Source organism: Zonotrichia albicollis, chromosome 3, assembly GCF_047830755.1.
Source record: "Zonotrichia albicollis isolate bZonAlb1 chromosome 3, bZonAlb1.hap1, whole genome shotgun sequence".
Taxonomy (NCBI): Eukaryota; Metazoa; Chordata; class Aves; order Passeriformes; family Passerellidae; genus Zonotrichia; species Zonotrichia albicollis.
The window spans coordinates 9320158-9335532 of record NC_133821.1 but is presented as its reverse complement, the minus strand read 5'-3'; the positions used below and the strand labels follow the sequence as shown (position 1 = coordinate 9335532).

Genomic DNA, 15375 nt, shown 5'->3' with positions numbered 1-15375 from the left:
GCCCAAGAGTGACCATGCCACCCTTCTTCTCACACCTCCACATTGGCAATGTGTCACTCTGGAGCTCTGCAAGCCTCGTGCTCCTCTGCACCCAGCACCAATTTCTTTCTGGAGCAATGCAATTAATCAGAAGCCTGATTCTTAACATTGCCCACTGTTAAGTGTTTCAGTGCTCCAGCCTTAACATAATCTTGACATTTAGCAGCTTGGATATATTATTCAAAGTACTCTATTGGGTTGTATAGCTCCTGTCAGAATTGCTGCTGATCTCCAGGAGAAAGTTGTGCTGATTTGGCCTTCTGGAGATTCTAAATGAGTTTTTTGCACAGCAGTGCAAAACAAAGTGGAAATTCACACTGGAGTTGATATCAAGTTTCGCTATGTCTTACACTGCTTGAGGTCAGATTTAAACTCAAGTAAACCCACGTTTTTGATGTGTTGTAAGACCATATAGAAGTGTAGTGCTGGTGAAATAGCAGCAATAATTAAAGAATTCTGAGCTTTGTAGGATGCCTTGCAGGGTGCCCATAAAACTGATGTAAGAAGTGACTTCAATACACGTCAGTGGGAAAAACTTTTTCTAAAAGTAGAGCAAAGCTAAAAAAGCAGAAGAATTTCTGAGATAACCCTTGTGAGATAGATTGCAATTTTGGTGAACAGGCCTCTTAGACCTGGCTGCTCCTGCACAATGGTCAGAGGTGAGCAAACAAGATTTCCAAAGTTCTGCCACAGCACAGAAGGAGCAGTGCAGTTCTGCAGGATGTGCACTTGACCAAAAGCAGGTCCACACTGAAAGGAGCTAAAGCTTGCTGATGGAGCAGGATTGAAATACTGTTAAATTAGCAGATTGTTTGTTTCTCACTGATGGGATGATGGTTTTGTCAGAGCAGTGTGTGCTGCAAGGAAGGACTGATGGAAGACAGGGCCAGAGGACAGAATTGGCTCCATGGTTCCATGATGCCTAAATGGAAAACTGGATGCAAGGTTTTGGGCTCAGTGGATGGAACTGCTGCTGATGCCAGCTGAGACCATGGCCCTTTGTTACAAAGCAAAATGGTTTATCAAACTGAATAAAGGTTATCTTTCCCTTTTTAAAAATCAGCCAGTGCTGAGGTAGAGTGGAAAACCCAAAAGGTAAATGCCCCCTGGGATGGTGGTGGCTGCCTAAAGCTTGCAGAGTTAACAACTGCACCAGCAAGAGCCACATCCATAATTCATCCTGGCCATTGTTGGAAAGGCTCTGAGACAGCAGATTACCAGATCCCTCTGAATTTCCAGCACTGTCTGCCCTTTGGTTTCATTAGGCTGCCAGTCTGTCAGGATGATGAGAATGGATAATGTTCAGCACAGTGCTTCTTCAAGGCAAGGATTTGGCTTGTCATTCCCAGCTCTCCTGCTCACCCTCCAGTCAGGATTGCTGTGTTGAACCTGGGGTTCAGCCTGTTTTGTCCACTGTTGTTTCTGCCAAGGAGCACTTTTATGTCTCCTCCACACTGCCCCTCTCAGCAGGGACAGCTCCTTGGAAACATCCTCCAAGCTGCCCTTGGGGTTTCCTGTGAGGGTTGGCAGTACCTGTGTTTTAAGCTGTATCCTCCAATTTCTTTATATTCTTCTGGCTGCCTCTGTCTCTGAGCAGGCTTTTGTTTGGCTTCCTTGGAGAAGGACTCAGTTTTCACTGTGTTTGTGTGCCAGGGAGCACTGGAGAGGTCCTGTGCTGAGCTGGGTTTGCAGTGCCATCTAAATGCAGCCAGTAATTATGGTATGACAGCTGATTGTCCCTTGGACAGCCTCAGGGTGGCTTTTGTGCCTGCCATGCATCAGGGAGAGAGGGCTGGCTGTGAGCACAGGGGACAAGGCAGTGCAAGTGTTCCACACCTCCTGACACTCTCATGCTGGCACCCCTGTGTGTTACTTGTCCTGGTTTTGCTGTCTGATGCAGAACTTGAAAACGAGATTGGATCTCCTTGGGAGAACCTGCCCACCTCCCCCTTCTGGGGTTCTTCTGCCAGCCTGGTTCAATCAGGGGAGAGCTCCCCATGCAGAGATTGTCAGTGCAAACCCTGGGAGAGCTTGCCTGGCTCTCTGCACTGTGCTGAGGCTCCCTGAGCCATCCCCTGGGCCTGTTGAGCAATCATGTTCTTTTCCTCAATGAAACATTCAGGAAGAAGAGTGTTGGTGAATAAAAGGCTGACATTTCAACATCTGGCCCTGAAAGGACGTGCAGGCTGGGCAGTCATCCCTGGGTTGTGCAAGGCACACTCGTGTGTGCTCTCTGGGCTCAGGAGGGGCCCCTGGGGCAAAGAGGAGCCTCTGTTGACTCAGAGCACCCAGACTGACAGGGGAAGCTGAGACTGAATTGCCATTCTCTGGAGAATGGAGAATTTGGGAATGTTGCACAGTAGTTAGATTGTTGTGCTGGAAGGTTTGTGGGGTGAAGTCGTCAGGGAGAGCTGTCACTGTTACAGGTGTGGGCAGGTGACTGCAGGATAGGTAAATGTTCCTTCCCAGAGCCTTAGGATGCACAGGTACACTTGATGACAGCCAGGCCCACAGGAGGAGTCTCTAAAGGCAAAGCTAAACTTGATATTCCTTAATGATTCAATTTCTGATGCAACCAATCAAAACACTTTGAAGGCGAGGGAAAGCCTTTGTTAATTAACATTAAATAATTCTCACCTTGCCCGTGGAAGTTTGGTGAGTGCCCTGGAACTGAGATGAGGCAATGGATGTGCTGTGTTTGGTGCCATTTGAGCTCTCAGGGGCGGGATGAGCCTTGGGCACTGCTGCCATTGCTGGGTCTGCAGTGCCCTCAGCTGGCACAGCACGGCTCTGCTCCACAGGGCCCTGCAGGGAGCTGCTGGCACTGCTGCCCCTCAGGGCAGGGCTCTGCATGCCCAGCACAGGTGGGCGCTGCTGGGCAGCCCTTGGCGCACAGCACAGCAGAGCCCATGGATTCTCATGGTGGTCTCCTCACCCTGTGCAGGCTGCAGCTGCCCAGAGGGGCTGGGGCACTCCTGGAGCCCTGCATGCACCCTGCAGGCTGGACTCACAGCTCCAAACCCTGGGGCTGTGTCCCAAACTCGGGAATATCTCAGAGCAGTCAGGAATAACCCAGGAATATCTCTGAGACACCCACACTGGGCACACTGCACTCCCCTCTCAGTGCTGCTGGCCAAGGAACGAGCATCAGGCAGCTCAGAGCAAGAGTTCTGCTGCCTGGGCAATGAGAACTGAACTCCATGCTCAGGGTGGATGGGTCCCTCCCTGGGGTTTGGGGTGCTGGGACAAAAAGCACAGGCGCAGCACAGGCTGCTCCAGGCAGGGCTGCCTGCACACCCTCCCTGGGCTTGTCACTGCTCATGATCACTGCCAGGCCTCAGCTTCTGCTTGGACCTTTGCAGGAGAAGCAGACATGGAGAGCGACGACGACGATGACTACGATGACGACTGTAAGAAGTCGTCGATGGATGAAGTAAGGGCGGGGATGAGGTTGGGGAGTGGATTGGTGTGTGTTAGCAGGACTGGAGCTGCCATCCAGTGGAGGAAGGCAGGCAGAGCACCAGCACCAGGTTCCCCAGCTAACTTGGTTGTTGGTCGGGTTGGAAACGCATCTTTGCTCTTTCTGTGCTTTTGTTTTCTCAAAGTGAAGAACAAACAGCACCACAGCAGATCTGTTTGGGGCAGCTGCCTTTTAGCATTGTTGATGCAAAACCTGCCATCAGAACTGAGAAGTTCATTATTTACCCTGGAGCACTAATGCATGTGCTGGGGTGGGGGCAATGCTGTCCCTTCCTGGGAGCCACGTGAAAACAATGAATGAAGCATCAGTTTAATGTGAACATTTCCACCCTCCAGCCCACCTTGCTCTTTCCCATGTAGCATCCCCTACATGAGGCATTGCCTTCCTTAGCCAGGGCCAGTGAAAGAACCACAAGTGATAGAAAACTGGGCTTTGGCATTTGAGGCCTCTGGTGGACAGACCAACTGCAGCATTGTCCCTTCTCTTCCCTAGGGTACTGCTGGAAGTGAGGCCATGGCCACTGAAGAGATGTCTAACCTGGTAAACTACATTCAGCCTGTGAAGTTTGAGTCGTTTGAAGTATCAAAAAGTAAGTAAGAAACATCTTAAAATTACCTGGCAAGTGTTTGGCAGAGTTCTGCAGAAATGCTGCTTGGCTTCCTCTCAGTTAGATACAGGAACACAGACAGAAAACGTTCCCTTGGTATCCAGCCAGATAAATCCATTTGTGTTTTGAAACCTCTTTTAGTCTAAATATCCAACTCCATCAACGGTAAACATGCTGACATTTCAAAAACAGTTTTGAAAGTTATGTGCTTGCATTGTCTTTGTTGTCCATGAGTGAAGCAGTTTGAGGAAGGTGGTCATAAATATTCCTATTTCTTTTTGTCTCTAATACTTCTATAGAAGATTCAGAGTCCCCAGGTGCAGATTCACTTTCCTGCCCCTGTGTGCTGTGAAGGAAGAGCCATCGTCTCACCCCCTGCTGGAATGCACTCAGTGCATCCTCAGCAAACACTGCAGCATCTCTGCCTTCCTTGATGCACACCCCACTGCCTGCCTGCCCTTTCTCACTTTGTTTTGACAGGTTTAATGTGCTTTTGCAGCTTTTCAGTTAAAGAAGTGCGCAGCGCTTTAATTTATTCCGGATTTGTGGTGTCCTTGGCAGAGGACAGGTGATTGTGCCTAAGTCCCTGCGTCTGTACAAGATGTGGCATTCGCTGTGCTGAATAACAAACGTTGGGAAGCTCCCAGTGTTCGTGGTGTGTGGGTATTTGTGCAGTGCCACACACGAGCAGGCATGCCCCGTGCAGGGAGCTGTGCTGGTTCCCTGCAGCAGGGCCCGTGGGGTGTGGATAATCTCCTCCAGCCCTAATGAGAGTTACAGGAGCACAGTGGGGAGGAGATGTGCCTTCTGGAGAGCAAGCCATGTGAATCCTAGCGCTACAAGTTGATGCAGCTGTTAGACAATTGTCTATGTCTCATGTAGTGGTTTTTTGTTTGTTTTTACTGTTCACATGCCTTTGCCTTTCTGAGTTTTGCTTTTTGTAAAGATCTGCTGCTGTCAGATCTTTCTCCTAAGTCCTGATGTGATCTCTGATCAATAATAGAGTTTCGGTGAACTCGTATTGTTAAGGAATTAAATTTTTGGTGTTTGTGTCCAAAAAAGTCATCGTGTCATGAATATGTCCCTAGGTGGGAAATGTTGCTGGCTGCCTGAAGAACAACTTGAGTGTTCTGGTCTTAGTCTTGGCCTGGACTCACTGCTGGGTCTTCATTAAATGAGCTGATTAAATAAGGATTGCTTTTCAGTTTGCTATCTATCCAGCTCTTTCCCAAAAATTTTACTTTCATTCACTTGACCTCACCTTCTTAAGCATAGAGATCCATACTTGTCTTTTGTACAGTTTTATAGTTCCAAGGTTCCAGCACTTTGCTAATTTATTATGTTTTATTCAGAGTTTGTTTGCATTTGTGATCCAGCCCTCTGTGGTGACCAGAGTACCTCACTGCTTCTGTCACTCACACGTTTTAAAAGTGCATTTTCTGGTCTTGCATCCAAGCCGGTAACAGCAATATTGAACAGCAGTGTGTCTGTACCAGTGCCCTGATGCCCTCACTAGAAAGGTTCCCTCCTCTCTGGCAGGAAGTACCTGTAAGTGTATTTTCCCACGTTTTTGAGACAGTTTTCAATGAGTTATTTGTTCACTCCGCAGTAATTTGCTCCTGATAAGATAGCACAGTGTAATGTATCACGAGAGAGAAATGTCTCTCCTGAACAGTCTTTTCTTCAAAGGGCAGGTCCCTTAATCCTCTCAGATACTACAAGGAAATAATTGTTCTTATTTTAATTAAGGATCTGATTAAGCTCTGGACAGTTGGTAACCAAATCCTTTAACAGTCACCAGCTCTGGTTTCCTGCAAATGCTCTACTTAAAGACAAGGCTGGGAAATACGAGTTTATGGCTACCAGAAATTCTAGAAATAAGAGTTTATGGCTACCAGAAATTCTAGCACCTGCATTCTAAACAGGATCAAACCAGTACACGTGTGTTGCTGTGCCATGCCATCACTAGGGGGTGGCTGGAATAACAATAATCCCAGTGCCTTTTTGAGAAGCTGAGATGGAGGTGAGCCAGGTGGAGAAGGGAAGGATATTGTGTGCTAGAAAGGAAGAGGGAGTGGTAGGAGAGCAGCCTGCAGGGAATAATGGGAGTTTTTCACCATTAGGAGATAACAGCTGTGAATAACAGCAGTGGCATGATGGTTGCTGATTAGAAATAGGGACCACCATAGAGGGTGAGTCCCAGCTCTCCTAGAGGCAGGAATTACTTTTGGAAACCCATGTTCTGACTCTTCAGCATAGGCTGAGAATTGTTTGTACTCCCAGGTTGGCAACACAATTTTCTCTCAGATTGGCCCAAACCATTTCCTTGGATGCACTCACTGCTCCATTTGTGGCTCCCTGGGAGCACAGAGCCCACCTGTTTGTATCCTGCTCTCTGAGCCTTTGCTCAGCTTTGTCCCTGCCCTGCAGCTTGGCAGCCTGTCCCTGGGTTGCTGCAGCACTCTTACAGCCATTCCTACACCTTCTCCCTGCCTTTCTGGCTGCTTGCAGCAAGGTGCTGAGGCTGGAGAGGTCCTGCTCCACCACAGGCACTGTCCCTTCATTTTAAACAGATCAGAGCTGAGTTAACGGATTGAACTCCAGTGGCCCTTCCAGGCAAGCACAGGGCTGGCTGGGATGGAGTGGGAAGGGTTAGTTCACAGCAAGCCTTTCCTCTGCACACAAAGGAGGGTTCTGAACCTTGCAGGGTCTTGGTTTGGGCTCTCCTGGTGCCTGGGTGCATTGAGAGGCTGTGCCCACATCAGGCAAAGGTGAGTGACAGCAATGCACAAATTAATGTTTGTTCTACCAGCTCAGGTGTGGAGGAGGAGCTGCTCAGAAAGTTTGACCAAATGAAAGGGACCATCAAAGCCTGAAATCATATGGGGATTATGTCTGAATCCCTGCTGGGCCACCTTCAGGGATGGATGGATAGTGGTGTTTGGTGGCTTGGGCACCTCTGACCTTGGCCCTGATGCACCAAGAGCCACTGCAGGCACTGCTCTGCTGCTTTAACCTGCCATGGACATCAGTTCCTTCAGCTGCAGGTGCTCCAGCCCCACATGAGCCTGCAGGGACAGGGCAGGGGCCCAGCAGTGCCCACAGCAGGTGCTGCAGGCCCTGTGTCACACATGGCATCTCTGGGCTCCCCTCTCCAGTGCACCCAGAGATGGAGCCCTGGGCCCTGCTGGCAGCACAGCCATCAATTCCTTGGGATCAGGGTGAAAAGAGCTGAAAAGGGGCTGAAGGGACTGGCACTAAACCCCACCAGTTTGTGTCTAACCTGTTCTATCCCTGGTTTTCTCTCCCCTCTCAACCTGCAGAACGCAACAAGAGCTTTGAAATGTCTTCCTTCGTGGAAACCAAAGGGCTTGAGCAGCTGACAAAGTCTCCTGTGGAATTTGTGGAGTATCCTTGACTTTCACAAAGTGCCTTCCTAAGTCCTTCTCTATCTGAGATCTGCTACAGAGCTTTATTGGAATTCACAGACAGGAGCTGGGGAAATAGGGAACCCAAATGAAATTTGTAGATTAGATTTTATTCTTTCTAAAGATTTCTAAAGGAATTAATTGGCCTGAGTTCTGATGAGCTAATTTAAAAACTGGCATGAGTCCTCGTGCTGTGGGCTAGGACTAGAGGGAATAGGCACAAATGACATATTGAAGACCTAATTCTGATTGTTAAATTTATCATCCTATATGGAGTGGTGAGAAAAATGGTGAGCAAATTGTCAAAATGACTTCTCTGCAAAGTCCTCATGAGAATGCTCACTTTGCCATCATGCCTCTACTGATTTATTGGCACACAATTTCTCAATTATTTTGATTTTTATAGTTTCTAAAGAAAAGCTAAGGAACGTTCTGGTTAGACCTTTTGATGTTTCTTAGTCTCTCTCCTCATGGCTGCAGTTAAAATGAATGAAGTAAAAGAGATAAACAGATAAAGCAGTGCCTCAAAGGAGATGGAGAGCTCCTTCCAGGGATTGCCTGCAGCACATCCTCATCTCAGAGGTTTGGACACTCAGCCAGAAGATGTGTGCACTTGTCATTTCTGTCCATGTAGAGGCCAACTCTAATCTCGTTGCAGAAAACCACATTTTAACTGAGGACCTCTCCCTGCTCCAGGGGAAGATTCACTGTTTACAAGCAGCTGGCCTCTGGAAATGTTATCCCAGGGAAATCCCAAAGTAGGAATGTAGAGATAAATGGAATTTTATGAATGTGCTCTTTCCTTGCTTGTTCTGAGTACTCCATGCAGGAACAGCAGCAGCTCTAACTGCCCCATATTAATCATATCTCCCACAAAACCATGGACACCGGGAAGCATGATGCTTGCAGAAATCCAGCCAGGAACCCGTGGCCATTCTGTATAGAATCACCTGTGTTTAATTCAGCCCTGCAGCTGTGCCAGGTGATTCTTGTCAGGCGTTGTGCCCCTTAACCCCTCCCTGCTCAGGTACAACAAGATGCAGCTGAGCAGGATTTACCCCAAGGGAACACGAGTGGACTCTTCCAACTACATGCCCCAAGTCTTCTGGAATGCTGGCTGCCAGATGGTGGCCCTCAACTTCCAAACTGTGGGTGAGTCCAGTCCTGCTGTGCTCTGCCTCTGGGGAGCTGTACATGTGCACTTTTCTCATAGACTTGCTGATTCATAGGTAAAATTTGTATTTGTCAAAAATTATCTAGGGATTACAGTATACTAGAGAGCTGCTAATTAAAGTGTTTAACCCAGGCTTGTACTGTTTCTGTTACGGTCAGAAATTACAGTAATTTTTTAAAGTTTTACTGCTTTTCTAAACTGAATTGATTATTATTTTATTTATTTATTATTTATTATCCATAAAATAACTCCTACCAATATTTTCCACATCCAGATTTGTCTATGCAAATAAACATGGGAATGTACGAGTACAATGGCAAAAGTGGTTACAGGTTAAAGCCAGAATTCATGAGAAGGCCAGACAAGCACTTTGATCCATTTACTGAGGGAATAGTGGATGGAATAGTGGCCAACACTCTGTCTGTCAAGGTATGGATGTAGCTGTGGAAGTGCTCTCATGGCAATGCCAGTGCAAGGATATATTTCTATTTCTGTGGTGCAGGGGCCTCAAAAATGACTATACTATGCCAATGAAATAAATTTAATTTCATGGAGCAACATTTAATTTTTAAACTCTGCCTCTCATTTTGCATTGTAGGAGGAATCAATATATTTTTATTGTATGTATTCTTCGCCATAGAAGTAATTCCAGAATCACAGAACTGGGAGGTGTATGGATTTAGGAGCATTTTGGCTGTGTTTTAGAAACAAAGGGCTGGATTTAAAACATGCTGTTGTGAAGTGGGAGGTTGGACTGCAATAGCTAGAACACTTCATGCTCAGCATCAATAAATTTTTCTGCTTTTCTGAAAGTTCTCCAGCAGAACTGTGGATCCATAAACGTCAGCTGCAATTCATTGCAAACTTGGTTTGCCTTGTTCCTTTTTGAGGGCCTCTGATGAAGTTCAGGGACTGCCAGGAGTCTGCAGATGAGAATTACCTGCATAAGTGTTCAAGGGGATAGGTTGCACTGGCTGTGACAGGGGGACAAATTCACTTGGTGAATTCACTTTTATATCTCCAGCTATAAGGCCATAAACTTCCTGAGCCTTTATTGGAACACAAACTTTTAGGATTGTTCTCTCCCTCACAGCTAAAAGCATATATATAATTTCTCTGCCATTTAAGCCTCTGATTTTTAAGCATTGTTTGAACCTGTTGTTGAGACTAGATAGAGCCTAAGAGTTGTCAGGAGCTGGGCATACAGATGGAGGAGGGGATCCAAATGAGTGTTCCTGCTGAGGGAAGGGCAGCAGCCTGGTCTCAGCCACATTATTGCTCATAGGGGAGTTCAGAACCACAGGGTCACAGAAACCAGGCCTCACAAGCTGTTTTTCTGTGTCTGCAGTCAAATATTGGGGTTTTTTTTCTGTTTATCGTGGGCTTAGTGCTGTTTTGGTTCTATTTTAAATGCCACCACTGATCATTAATGAGAGCTCTGCAGCCACTCATTTCCTCACCCGCCACGGCCATCTGTGACAATGCTCCTTTGGCTTTAGATCATTTCAGGCCAGTTCCTTTCTGATAAAAAAGTGGGTACCTATGTGGAGGTGGACATGTTTGGCCTGCCTGTGGACACCAGGAGGAAAGCTCTGAAGACCAAGACTTCCCAAGGCAATGCAGTGAACCCGGTGTGGGAGGAGGAAGCCATAGTGTTCAAGAAGGTTGGTGTGACCCTTGCTTCCCAAAAGGAACTGTGGGCAGAACACACTGGGCACCATGCAGTGGGGATGTTTTATTATACTTTCAATATGCCTGCAGCCAGTATTTGAACTTTGCAATGTACCTGCAGTTGTGGGTGTTTTATTGCACATTGCAATATTCCTGCAGCCAGTATTTGAACTTTGCAATGTACCTGCAGTGGGGATGTTTTATTGCACTTTGCAATAATCCTGCAGCCAGTATTTGAACTTTGCAATGTACCTGCAGTTGTGGGTGTTTTATTGCACTTTGCAATATTCCTGCAGCCAGTATTTGAACAGAACCTCTTGAGCACCTTGGGTGAGCATATCCCCAGTCCAGGTGCCTGTAAAACAGTTTCTTTTGGGTTTCTCTCACAAGGGTGTTCAGACACTTGGTACTTGCAGCAGGGCTCTTTTCCCTGAATAATTTGGCCTTCTGAATGGCTTTCCTTTGGCAGCCTGCCAGAGTTTAGGTTTGGAAACATCACTGGCATTTTTCTTCTGTAATGAACTTCTAATTAGTGTACTTATTTCTGTATTTAGTTAAGGATCGTCCCTGACTGCCCTGTGCTGAGAGACTACTATTTTTAGAAGTTGGAAATAAATCAGAGAAGCTTTTTTCTTTTTTTTTTTCTTTTTTTTTTTTGTTTGTTTTTTCCTTCCAATGACCAGATAAATTTTAGCATGTATTCTGTGCAGCCTGTGGAAGGAGCTGCATCATTCAGAGGTGAAATTTAACAATGCAGTAATAATATTGCCTTGCAGGTGGTTTTGCCTTCCCTGGCCTGTTTAAGGCTGGCAGTGTATGAGGAAGGAGGGAAATTCATTGGCCACCGGATCCTGCCCGTCTCAGCAATCCGACCAGGTAAAAGCTTTTCCCCATCCTGACAGACACTGTGTGATGAAAAGGGACAGCCAGGCACAATCCCAGCTGCTCCTGATCAGCAGCCACTCAGCAGCTCATTGCAAATGAGGACTTGAAAAACAAGAATCCCATATTTCAGCAGAAATTGAAATTTTGGACTGTCCAGGAAAAGCAATGGAATTAAAGCACCAGGGGCATAGTTGGCACTTCCTTCTCTCCAGTACCCCAATTTCATGCTCACAGGTTTATGCTGAAGAGTACAATTGCAACAGCTTTGTGCTAAAAAGTGTAATTGCACACTTTTAATAGGAGAGAGAGCAGCAACAGCCAATTTTGATGTCATCTTTGTGAAAATGGGATGTGGCTGGGAATGAGAGCCAAACCTGCTCCTCTCAATGTAATTTCTGCACACATGAGAGACTGACCTGTGTGCCAGCTGTTATATCTCTGCAATACCTTTAAATCAATCCAAAATTACTTTCATCCTCATTGCTGAAAGTTAAAAGAAAAAGATCATTATTGGCCTCTTCTACATCACATTATTTCTACTATAATGAGTGGCCACTTCAATGAAAGTTACCTTGTGTGACAACTCCGGCCACATTTTCCAGGCCAGGGACTTGTTGGAGATGCTATTTCAGAAAGAGGCAGTGACACTGGCAGCTTGAGCAAGGGGAGTGCTCAGATCTATATCACATTATTTCTACTATAACTAGTGCCCACATATATCACATTATTTCTACTATATCACATTATTTCTATATCACATTATTTCTATTATAATGAGTGGCCACTTCAATGAAAATTACCTCGTGTGACAACTCTGGCCACATTTTCCAGGCCAGGGACTTGTTAGAGATGCTGTTTCAGAGAGATGCAGTGACACTGGCAGTTTGAACAAGGGAAGTGCTCAGATCCAGTGCCAGATTCTCCAGCCAGGGCAGGAAACTGAATTAGGGCAGCATATGGGCTATGAGTGTGCTCCCAGCTTTACTCCTGCTAAAGGAAGAACATCTCTATCTGCCCTGTGTTACCCAACACAAAATTCACATGTCCCCACATCTGACAGTTGTTCAAACTACTCCTGAGGAATCATCTCCACACCTTTTTTACGAGCAAACTTAGCTTGTCAGTCCAGCTGACACCTCTGTTATGCCAGCTGCATTTTCTGCTGGCTGAATGCATGGAGCTGCAGAGTGCCAGGGGAAGGGAGGTGGGTGACTGGAGAGGACAAGGGGCATGGGAAGGGTTTCCCTCTTCTGGCAAGTGAAATCCTAGCAGAGCTGTTCCCCCAGGCCTTTCTCTGTGCTTTGGCCCCAGCAATGCTCAGTTTGCAGCATGTGATGGAGAGCAGCCTGTTGGGCTCAGTCTGTGTCCTGCTGAAAACCTGGAGGAGGCTGAGAGAACTGAGAACCCTTTGCAGTATTTCATTCCTCTCTCTTCTGAGATGCTACTGAAAGTATCCTGCTGTCACATAAATGCACAGCCTTGTCACTATTCCCAAAGCAAGGATTTAGCCTTTGCTTGGACAGAGTGGCTTACATGAGCCAGGTGAGGATTCCCCAGGTAAAGGCATCCTTGCATCCTGACACCTCTCACAGGGGTGGCTCCCCAGCTGGACATGGCACTCAGTGATCACTCAAAGGCTGGGCTGCCAGCTTTCAAAACAGCCTGGGATTCCTCTTCTTACAGGTGTATTCCTGAGGATGGTCACACAACAGCATTTATACACACAACACTCTCTGGCCATCATGCCACATTGTATATTTTTAATCAGATGAGATGCTGTATGTGGATGGGCTGTTACATCTCAGTTCACTTTGGCTGTTCAGTTGCTGAGTACTACCAAGGCCACTTTTGAAAATTAAATAAGATGTACTAAACTAAAAAAATCCAGACAGAGGTACTAAACCAGAATGCATCATAAACTTAAATAAATTATCATTTTTAGCATCAATCACATACGTAAGAATAAACAGCTGGTATAATTTTGAGCTGCAGTGCCTCATGCCTTTCCAGCAGTCTGTACAGTTATCCCTGAAACCCTCAGGTAGCCCTTCCCCTCCCAGCAGTGCCTGGAGCTGCCACTCTGTAAATCCCAAATACATCAGGAATACATTGGAAATGCCTGTGGAGGGGTTTCTGCTGTGAACTGGTTGTTCCTTACCTTGCAGGCTATCACTACATCTGCTTGAGGAATGAGAGGAACCAGCCCCTGACACTGCCAGCCCTCTTTGTGTACATCGAGGTCAAAGACTACGTCCCTGACACTTATGCAGGTAACTCTGGATTATACAGGCAATTCTCTGCTGGGGAATAGAGGGGAGTATAATTTTATACTATTTAATATGATTTTATATTATTTAATATATTTTTTTTTAAATTAAAACACAAAGTGCATGGGGTGTGGAGGGCTTGCCAGGCTGGGATGTCAGTCCTGTGAGCAGAGATCTGCATTGGATCCTCACTCCCAGGAGATGGCCTGATTTGATTTACAGCACCTTGCCTGAGGCTTAGGGTTAGGGCCAGCTCTGATTTTCAGCAGGCTCCAAAGGAGGAGATAGGCCAGGCACCTGGCGCTGGGACACAAGTGGAACTTTGCATGCAGGACGTGAGGATGTCATTGTTCCCTGGGCAGAGTGCCATGCTCCAGGGAGAGAACTGGGCTTTGGCATTGGCTCTGAATAGGGCTGGCTTTAAATGCCAGGCAAAGAGCTTCTTCTGGGAAAACCACAGTTCTGCCTTCTCCTTAAACCCTGAGTGCCTGAGCCACAACTCCAGGGCTTTGGAACTGAAGTGTTTGCCTTGTTCCTAGATGTGATTGAGGCCTTATCCAACCCCATCAGATATGTGAACCTGATGGAGCAGAGAGCTAAGCAGCTGGCTGCACTCACTCTGGAGGATGAGGAGGAGGTCAAGAAAGAGGTAAGGGAGGTTTCTGAGCCTCTGGAGATCATGCTGTGGTATTTTAAAGTGCCTTCTTTGCTTGGGAAGGCAAACACTGAACATACCTAGTGATAGGAACACATGTACACACACCCTGAGGAGGGCTGGGCACAGCACACCCCACACAGCAGCACTGCTTTGGGGAGTGCTGTCACTGAAAGCACCTTGGTGTGCCCTCAGCAGCCTGGCACTGAGACACAGGAAGGGCTGTTTGTGTTATTTGTGTGTATGCAGCTTTGCTCTGGAGCACCTGAGATCTCTGTGACACAATGCCCCTTGTTTTCCAGTGTGCTCCTGCTTCCCCTTGCAGAAAATGACAGCTCTGTGTCAGGAGTTTTTCCTGGAAATACTACAAATTGCAGGGAATTTCAACCTGTCTCTGGAGAGGTCATTCTGCTGAGAAACATTTGTGTATCTCTGATTAGAGTGTCTCTATAGATCCTCTGTGAGCAAACATGTCCCGAAGAGACTCAGGGTAATCCTACAATAATTTAACTGGGAAAGGACCTCGAGTTCAGCCCTTCATGGATGTTAGAAATGAAGAGGGAGGAGACCATGGAGTAAATAAAACAGGCTTAGTGTTGCTCAGCTGAAAGCTGTGGGAGCCCCAATTTAAGTTGTTAATATCTGGATATTTATGGTAACCTGTAGACTAAGCTGTGAACCTGTTTCTGTATAATTGAAGGTGTTATGTACATATAACCTTTTTTCTGTATGATTGAAGGTGTTATGTACATATAACCTTTTTTCTGTATGATTGAAGGTGTTATGCACATATAACCTTTTTCCTGTATGATTGAAGGTGTTGTGCCCCCAAATGCACAGAGGTTGTTGTGGGTATAACTGAGAGTTCACCGTGGTTCCTGACGGATCCTGCATGGTCAAACATCCTGTCCCAGGCACTGTCCCTGGGCTTCCAGCAGTGTTTGGGGACATCAGCTTTGTCTGCCAGAGGTGGCTGTGCCAGGTGTTGGGCACACCCTGTGATCCAAAGGCTCTCAGCAGTCTCCAGCTAAGACAGGGAAATGCTTTTCAATCCTAACTGCCCTCTGCAATGCTCAGATGTGCAGAGCCTCTCTGAACTAGATTTTGTAGCCCAGAATACACTCCCAAAGCAGACCAGATGAGGGAAAGTCATTACAATTCAGTAGCC

At 46.6% G+C, this 15375-nt stretch overlaps 1 protein-coding gene and 1 long non-coding RNA gene across 4 annotated transcripts in view; one reads left to right on the top strand and one right to left on the bottom strand.

Moving 5' to 3' along the window:
- The window catches only part of PLCB1 (phospholipase C beta 1), a 306384-nt gene that overhangs the window by 200267 nt on the left and 90742 nt on the right, over positions 1-15375 (top strand). For all 3 annotated transcript variants that reach the window (XM_005486821.3, XM_005486820.3, XM_005486822.4), the window contains exons 15-23: positions 3402-3472; positions 4013-4109; positions 7451-7535; positions 8583-8707; positions 9004-9158; positions 10229-10393; positions 11177-11276; positions 13451-13555; positions 14092-14201. In XM_005486821.3, coding sequence (XP_005486878.2) covers positions 3402-3472; positions 4013-4109; positions 7451-7535; positions 8583-8707; positions 9004-9158; positions 10229-10393; positions 11177-11276; positions 13451-13555; positions 14092-14201 — 1013 coding nt within the window. The remainder of the gene's footprint in view (positions 1-3401; positions 3473-4012; positions 4110-7450; positions 7536-8582; positions 8708-9003; positions 9159-10228; positions 10394-11176; positions 11277-13450; positions 13556-14091; positions 14202-15375) is intronic.
- Positions 1-15375, bottom strand: part of LOC106629378 (uncharacterized) — a 58038-nt gene that overhangs the window by 35796 nt on the left and 6867 nt on the right. The gene's annotated exons all lie outside the window — the stretch shown is intronic.